The sequence below is a fragment of the Cynocephalus volans genome, chromosome 6 (genome assembly GCF_027409185.1).
Source record: "Cynocephalus volans isolate mCynVol1 chromosome 6, mCynVol1.pri, whole genome shotgun sequence".
NCBI lineage: Eukaryota > Metazoa > Chordata > Mammalia > Dermoptera > Cynocephalidae > Cynocephalus > Cynocephalus volans.
The window spans coordinates 144,684,644-144,692,893 of record NC_084465.1 but is presented as its reverse complement, the minus strand read 5'-3'; the positions used below and the strand labels follow the sequence as shown (position 1 = coordinate 144,692,893).

General features: G+C 35.2%; 1 protein-coding gene across 1 annotated transcript in view; it reads right to left on the bottom strand.

Moving 5' to 3' along the window:
• Positions 1–7,533: 7,533 nt before the first annotated feature.
• Positions 7,534–8,250, bottom strand: part of MYO3A (myosin IIIA) — a 69,721-nt gene continuing 69,004 nt past the window's right edge. The window contains exon 6 of the mRNA XM_063100293.1: positions 7,534–7,692. Within this exon, the coding sequence (XP_062956363.1) occupies positions 7,534–7,692 (159 nt within the window). The remainder of the gene's footprint in view (positions 7,693–8,250) is intronic.

Below are 8,250 nucleotides of genomic sequence, written 5' to 3'. Positions count from 1 at the left end.
GAATGAGAGAAAATCAATATTTTAAAGAATAATGACTGAAAGTTTTCCATAGTTAAGTCATGAGTTCTCACATTGAAAGCAGATTCTCAATTCTTAACAGGGTAAACAAGAATACATCCTGTGACTCAAAATCAGAAGTATTGAGCCTATCACTGTGTAAAATATATAGTAGTTTTCAATAATTGAAGAATTTTTTCATCACTGGAGCTTAGAGCACCAGACTTAGAATTCTAAATATTGCATAATTCAACTACTCTTATGATGCTTCAATGTTGGAAGGCAATTCTCCATGGGTCTCTCAATTTATGCATGTCTTGTATTAGCTTTTGTTCCAGACTATATTTTCAATGATGTTTATACAGCAAACAGCCTTGGAAATTAAAAATATTAACTCCTCCCAGGACAGATGGAAGTTATATTTGCTGTCCAGGACAGTAAAGATAATGTCTCCTCCAGGGCAAAATTTGGGCAGGTTTGCTAGCACCTCCTTTAAAAGACTGGAGTTTCCCTAGCTCAGATTTCCCCAACTATGAGACAAACCCACTATGTATACAGCGTCCATCTTAGGCTGTTCCACATCAACCCTAGGATTAAGGGGACAAGGATAACTATGGTGAACTCATGCTGCAAGCTTAGCTGTGAGTAAAATAGTCCTTGGTCTCTGATCTAGGAGTCTTGTGTCTTCTACCAGCATTCATGAAACAGTGGCAAGCCAACTTGTTAGTTTGCAAGTAAGGTAAAAATCTCAGATCTTTCACAGTTCTTGACACTGGACACTCTACACAATGTTGGCACACCTCAAGTTCTATTTTGTTTGCTTGCTTGTTTGTTTGGGGCAGGATGGGGTTGTGGCACACTATGGAACTGCATTCACATGCATGAGCCTATGGCCACCTCCTCACTATAAACTACACACCTGCTTCCTTCTTGTCATTAATTCTATTCACAGCTTTAATTTTTCCTCATTAAAGGTATATTAGCTCTGTCTCTGCAGCAATGCTGTAAAGTCACATAGACAAGGATTACTATGTCCTGAGATCACCCACAATTTTTAGGCCATTTATTCATGTGAATAAAACTTGGGCTTTGGAATCAGGATTTGAATCCCTGTTAAGTCATTCATTACCTGGGCAACTTTGTACAAGTTAACCCACACAAACCTGTTTTTCTCAGCTGGGAGAATGGTTTATAATAAAACATTTTCCTCAGAGTTATTGTAAAATCACATGAAATTATATAAATGAAATCTTACCAGTGTCTGGCATACAGTAGGCATTAAACAAATAGGAATTAAATATATAAACGCACAACAGGAATTCAAATAATCCATGTCCTGTTTTCTATTCACTTGTCTCAAATCTCTAATGAGTCATGAGCTCCTGAGATAAAACTGATAGGATTCTCAAGAATAAATTTAAATTACAAAAGACTACTTTTTGACTATCAATACCATCTATAGGAATTTATCTTAAGGAAACAATGAGAGACTAACGTAAAGCTCTTCATTACAGTGTTACTTAGAGTAAAAACAATTGGTAGCAACTTAAATGTCTAATAATAGAGAATCATTTAAACCAATCACTGAATAGTCAGGCAAGGGAATGCTGTGCAGACATTTAAAAAAATGTACTAGAAAGATATTTAATGACATGGATATTGAGTGAAAGAAGACAGGCTCCAGAACACATATAAATATTATCCCAATTTTGTTTAAAAATGACCATCAATGGAAATGGATAAAAAAAGTTGTGGTGTGTATATATATACAATATAATATTGTTCAGCTATAAAAAGAAATGATATGCTATCATTGGCAGCAACATGGATGGAACTGGAAACCATCATGTTAAGTAGAGTAAGTCAAGCATAGAAAGACAAATACCATATGATCTCACTTACCTGTGGAATCTGAAAAAAAAAGTGGTTTTCATAGAAGTAGAGAGTAGAATAATGGTTACCAGAGGCCAGGAGAGGAGCGGGTGAGGGGAGGAGAAATAGTGGACTAACAGATACAAAAGTATGTTATCTACCCTAAGCGAATCATTGTGCAGTATAGCAGTATATGCACGTTTTGAAACGACACACTGTATCCCACAAAAATAAATATAAATAAAATTGAAAAAAAATGTGTATCCAGTCATAAGAAGATATGAAAAGATTATAGATTAAAATGTTATACCTGATTAATTTCATGTTGTGCACTTCTTTATGTCTTCTAAATTTCCCAAACTAAACATACATACTATTAAAAATACAAATAGGAAGTATAAAGAAAGATACTAAAAATGATTTTAAATATAATTTAACCAGGGAAAATGATACCAACAAATAACTGTAAAAAGTCTTTCAAATTTTATGTTCCTTTTAAAATCCCAAATCCAAAATATCTTACTTTATAGAAAAGCAGGAAATAAAAAAAATTCATACAAATACTAACCATCTATTGAAGTTTACATTCTTTGTTTTGATGAAGTTATTTAAAAAATGCTGCAAGTAATTTTACCAACATCAGGATGCAAGTCAACATATGACACTCGCTTTTCATGCAGGTGCCCCATTACCTCCAGATCACAATCAGAGAACTTAGATGAGTTCTTTTGACACCTTAATGACTACTGCATTGTAAAATTGTTCGGAATCTTTAGATAATCTTTGGGCTTTTGGAGTTAAGATATTTTATTACCTGGCCTTTTCAGTGCCTCCCATGCACTGATGAATATCAATGAATTCCGTTAGTTGTTTTTGTAATATCACATCTTTGCCCTCAATTTGAGTAATGAATTTATGCTGCAAAAGATCTGACACTGTTGGACGCTTTTCATAATCTTTAGTCAAGCACCTGCACTGGCAAAAAAGAACATGCAATTATTATATAAATTAGAGTTTTGAAACTATTATTCATATTCCTAAAAACTACCCTAACACAAGAGAGTGATGCTCCTCACAAATGCTCAGCCCAAGCATATCTCAAAAAATATTAAATTGCAATATGATAAAATGTTTCTGAAAGTGCATACATCTGTGAGTGAATATGCTGTAGTGATACCAACTTTCAACTAAATACCACTTCCCTAGTTTCCATGCAAGCATTACCGCATAGTGATAATTAAACCCTGTCTCCCCTGAAGTCTCTCTTACAAATCAGTAGCTATAGATAAATGACAATCAAGTAATTACAGTTTTAATGCTTATCTAAAATTAAAACAAACTTTTCAATTTCCCTACATGAATGCTTTTAAGGGTTTCTCAATTGATCTGTTTCTTTCTACGTGATAAAATTGCTAATCCATTTGAGAAGGCTAATCTGCGGAGGATGTTTAAATCCCATGTTAGTAGGCATTTTTTAGGTCATACTAATACATATCACACCTCCTGATAGTTCAACCAGAGTATATTCATGATAAAGGATAAGGCTAGTGAGAGCACCTGAAACAACATCACGAGAGGAGTATTTGAACAAACTTAGGATATTTGATCAGCCGGGACGGCTATCTTCAAATATTTGGAAGAGGGATTAAACTAGTTCTCAGTGGTCACAAGGAGCAAAAGAGAGAAACAGATTTCACGTCAGGGTAAGGAAGGCTTCTTCAAGAGTGAGGCTTATCAAGGAGGAATGAGCTGAATTGGGAAGTATGATTTTTTTATTAGAGATGTTTAAGTATTGATTGCATGGCCAGTCAGTGCACATGTTTGAGAAGGATTTAAGCTCTGGATATAAGTTCAGGCTATATAACTTTCCAAGATGCTTCCAACTTTGAGATTCAGAAGATCTATAATTATGGGAAAACTGGGCTGTCATTGGAGAGATTAAAAACAAAACAAAAAAGCATAAGGAGAAACCCATGCCTTCGCTTGAGCAGTGCTATTTGTAATCAGTATTGTTGACTCTCCTGGGATGATAACTTGACAATTTATTTCATTGGGCTTAACCAAAAAGATATTTCCCAGGGATGCTAAAATATTCTAAGGAATAAGGATAATGATGTCTGAAAATAAGAACAAGTGCTCTTAGTTTTCATTTAGTTTAACAGAATACATCATTTTCTGACCTCTGTAGCACTTGTATCAATGTACTCAGAAGAGTCACATATAAATTTATTTTATTCAAGTAAAAGTTTATGAGATAGCTAATGTATAGCAGGTATCCTGCTAGACACTGGAGTTACAGTGACAAGTAAGACACATTCAGAGCCCTAGATTTGCTTACTGTCTAGTTAGTGAGAAAGACATAAAAACACGTAAGATAAATAAAATTGGCAATGTTACTAAAGGAAGAGGAACATAATACAATACTATACAAGACAGAACACGAACTGCCTAGAAGAAACCAGGAAATGTCTCTCAGAGAGGAAACTGAGAAACATGTCAAAAACACCGAGTTCCACTGAGGGTCTTTGTGGACGGATCTGCAGACCTGGGGCAGATTGTGAATCGTGGAGATTCCTTCAGAGTTACCAACGATTCTCCTGAGATTTGAGAAATGTGATTGCAGTTTATTAAATATGTAGTGCATAACAGATGCTTAGTAATGTCTGGTTAAGTGAAAACTTAAAAAAAAAAAAAGATTATCAAACCCTCTTGAGTTTTCACAGACTCCTAATCTAAACCTCTTGTTTTTAGAAGAATAAACACATATTCTTGGTAGGAAAACCAATGATAGCAGTATGCATGAATATGGCTGCTTTCTCTGCCCTTTCTACATTTTCTGGGTGCAGTTTGCACACCAAATCCTAACAACTCCTTTCCCATTTACAACCAGGGGTTGTCCCTTACCTTACTTGTTTAAGGTGAAGACATAATAAAAATTGTGAAAAAACGTTTGTGGGACAGATTTTTAGAAATGGCAGACTCCTAGCTTCTAGTCAATTGCCTGGAGGAACTGCACTTGTGCTAAGTATTTTTCAAATTAAAAACGTTCACCTTAGCAAGACCCTAAGATCATTATTTGAGCAGTGATGAACCCACCGAACATTTAGAAGACACTACAGCTGCTTCTTTTGTAGAAAATAATGGAAACCTCTGGGGCTGTTTAACAGATGAGAAGAAATAGGATACTCAGAAGCACAGTGGTGTTTTCAAAGAGTCTTTTAAAAAGACTATGTTACTCACTTGCTAATGAAGTCATTGAATTCTGCTGACCACAGCTCAGGCTGCCTCAGTTTTGGGGGTGGATTCCTAGAAAAATAAGAATCAAGGTTGAATTGTGTACACTGGCCAGTCAGTGAAAAATGAGAGGCAGAGCCAGAAAGACTAATAACACATTACTGCAATTACAGGTTCCGACAGTTCTAATCAAGGATTGCAATCATTTTGCAATTCAAAGACAGATAATTAATTATTAATTATTCTGTATATAAAATGACAGGCTCTCTGTTTCCCTGAAAGCACTTAATATATGGCCAAATTTTTCTGTTATTTTTTATTTATTTTTTAAAGAATCTTTTTGCTATTACCTGAAAACCCTAGAGGAAAACATCAATACTTAGCAGAATAGAAACAATGAATAGTGGGGTAAAGATTTTTTCCTAAGAATCCTGCAGAAGTCCCTGAGGAATACCCACGGTATACAGAGGTGACCCGAACAGAGTTATTTGGAATATGGAGGAAACTGCAGCAGAGAGGCGCACAGTAGAAAGCTTGTATGAGCTGTTCTTTTGTTACTGAATACATGGCGGGAAACAAATGTTATAAAGTGTTATGAAAGAAAGGAACTGGAATATATTATTAGCTATAAAGCTCTGAATGCCACTTAAATGATTTAGTTATTAATTTCTTTTGTTTTAAGCTGAACAATTTTTTCTTTTTTGGCATGTTTGTGAATACAAAGGAACATTACTTGAAAATGAGGCCAATCTAACTTTAATCAAGCAACATTGATCAACCATGATAGTTGAATTTGCTGAAGTGCTGCTTTATGTTAATTCCAACAGCTCTTTGTTTTCATTAATGGCATGGAAATACTTTGTCTTCAGTTATGCATTACTCCTTAAATAGCTTATAATGAAATTAATGTACAGTTTGTACAGGCTCATTAAAGAAAAGTGCAGCTACTCATCTACTCCAGATCACTCCTAAATTCATTCTACAATCCTTAGAACTATTTGAAGGTTGCAGATTTGCACATTAAAAGAAGTAATTCTTTTCTCCAACAATCTTGTTTCATTTCTTTCCTCCTGAAAATTTCCTCTTATGAGATTTATTGGCTGGCTTTGAGTAAAACAACATTTTGATGATTTCAGAACACTCAGAACGGGGTAGCTTTTCAGATCTCCTTTTTCTACATATTTCTATAGTCAGTATTCTCAGAATTCCACTTTTCTCCGAGATATACTGGTGGTAGAAATAATAAGAAATAACTAAGATGATGCAGTTTCCAGAATAACTTTGCACATTGTGTATTACCTAGGTACAATATATATACATATATCAGTAGGGGCATCATTCTTCCATGTGGCATCATTACCAAGAGTAATAACATTAGGTTAAATATGGTGGCTTAAACCACAATTAAAATGGCCAGGGAAGTACAGTGCTTCATCTTATATACTGAATGACAACGGGGTAAAAAAACAGATTTTTTTCTGTTTTCCTCAAATTTAATACAATGTTTTAGACTTGGTATAGAGAAGGTTTTCCTTCTTTTCTGTAACCTTGTTTCTCCAATTACCAATTAAGCAGTGTATTTTACAAACAGGAAGACCTGAGATAACACTGAATTGTTACATAAAGGGTGATATATATCTAAGGTATCATAATACAGAACATATAGATAGGACACGACATTCAAAGGTAAGGTTAAAAACGAATTCAAATGTTTTGGTCTTATAATAATTTAATTACATGCCAAATATTCCAAGTGGATTCACTTGGAGATGAAAACACACATTGGTATTATTTCTTTAGGATAAGAACCATACCTCCCACCTCCACCCCCTGGGGTTTGTACATATGATTCTCTGTTTTAGAGGCATTGGGACCACAAAATTTGTTTAACAAACTGTAATATACCACCCTACCACCATGCCCTGGGTCCCTGTCATCACAGATTTGTGTATGCATTATTTTTCTAAATTTATTGTTTTTTATTAACATATTCAAAATATTAACATACTTTAAAATATTATTTTATCAATGCATTTTAGTTTATATTATTAAAGTTCTGAACAAAGAGAAATCTTAGCAAGTAGTAAAAAATTACTAGATTAGTAGGTGAACCAAAGCAAATCACTGTTGCACTGACTATAGGCAGGGGTGCTTCACTGACTCACTGGGGAGTGGGTACAGAGTGGGAAGAACTGCTATATTCTGAGAGCCAATCTGAACAAAAGAAAGAAAGATACATTGATTATCAAGAGAAAGCTCCTTTACTTAGACCAGTGAAATGCAACTACTGAGTAAATAGTGTCTTGGGAGGAGCAGAATAATATTCCAGGCCACTATGCTCCCAATTTGTGGGAATATATCAGAGTATTTCCATGATGAGCACTCAATGGCTGGAGGAAGAAAAATGGGCTGCAGATACTGGACCCACTGTTAGTTGCCTGACCTTGGTATTTTGAAGAGTGCTCTCATGGGATGTAGATCAGCTAGCGGAGGATCGCCATCACCCAGCTCAATGGCTGTGATGCCCAGGGACCAAGTGTCACATCTGGCATCATAAGTGGTATCTAGTTGCTGTTCACAGGCAATCACCTAGTAGAAAACAACAACAAGAAAGGCAAAGTTTGTCAACTTCACGGTAAAAAGACCCAAATAATCCAATTAAAAAATGGGCAAAAGAGCTGAACAGACATTTTTTTCAAAGGAAGACATACAAATGGCCAACAGGTACATGAAAAAATGCTCAACATCACTAATCATCAGGGAGATGCAAATCAAAACCACACTGAGATATCATCTCACTCCAGGTAAACAGGCTATTATCAAGAAGACTGAGAAAAACAAATGCTGGCGAGGATGTGGAGAAAAGAGAACTCTGTTGAAGGGACTGTAAATGAGTGCAGCCATTATGGGAAACAGTATGGAGGTTTCTCAAACAACTACAGATCCAGCAATCCCATTACTGGGTATGTATCCAAAGGAATGGAAATCATCATGTTGAAGGGATACTTGCACTCCCATGTTTATTGCAGCTTTACTTACAATAGCCAAGATATATGGAACCAACCTAAATGTCCATCAACAGACAACTGGATAAAGAAAATGTGGTATATATATACAATGGAATATAATATAAATGGTATTTATACT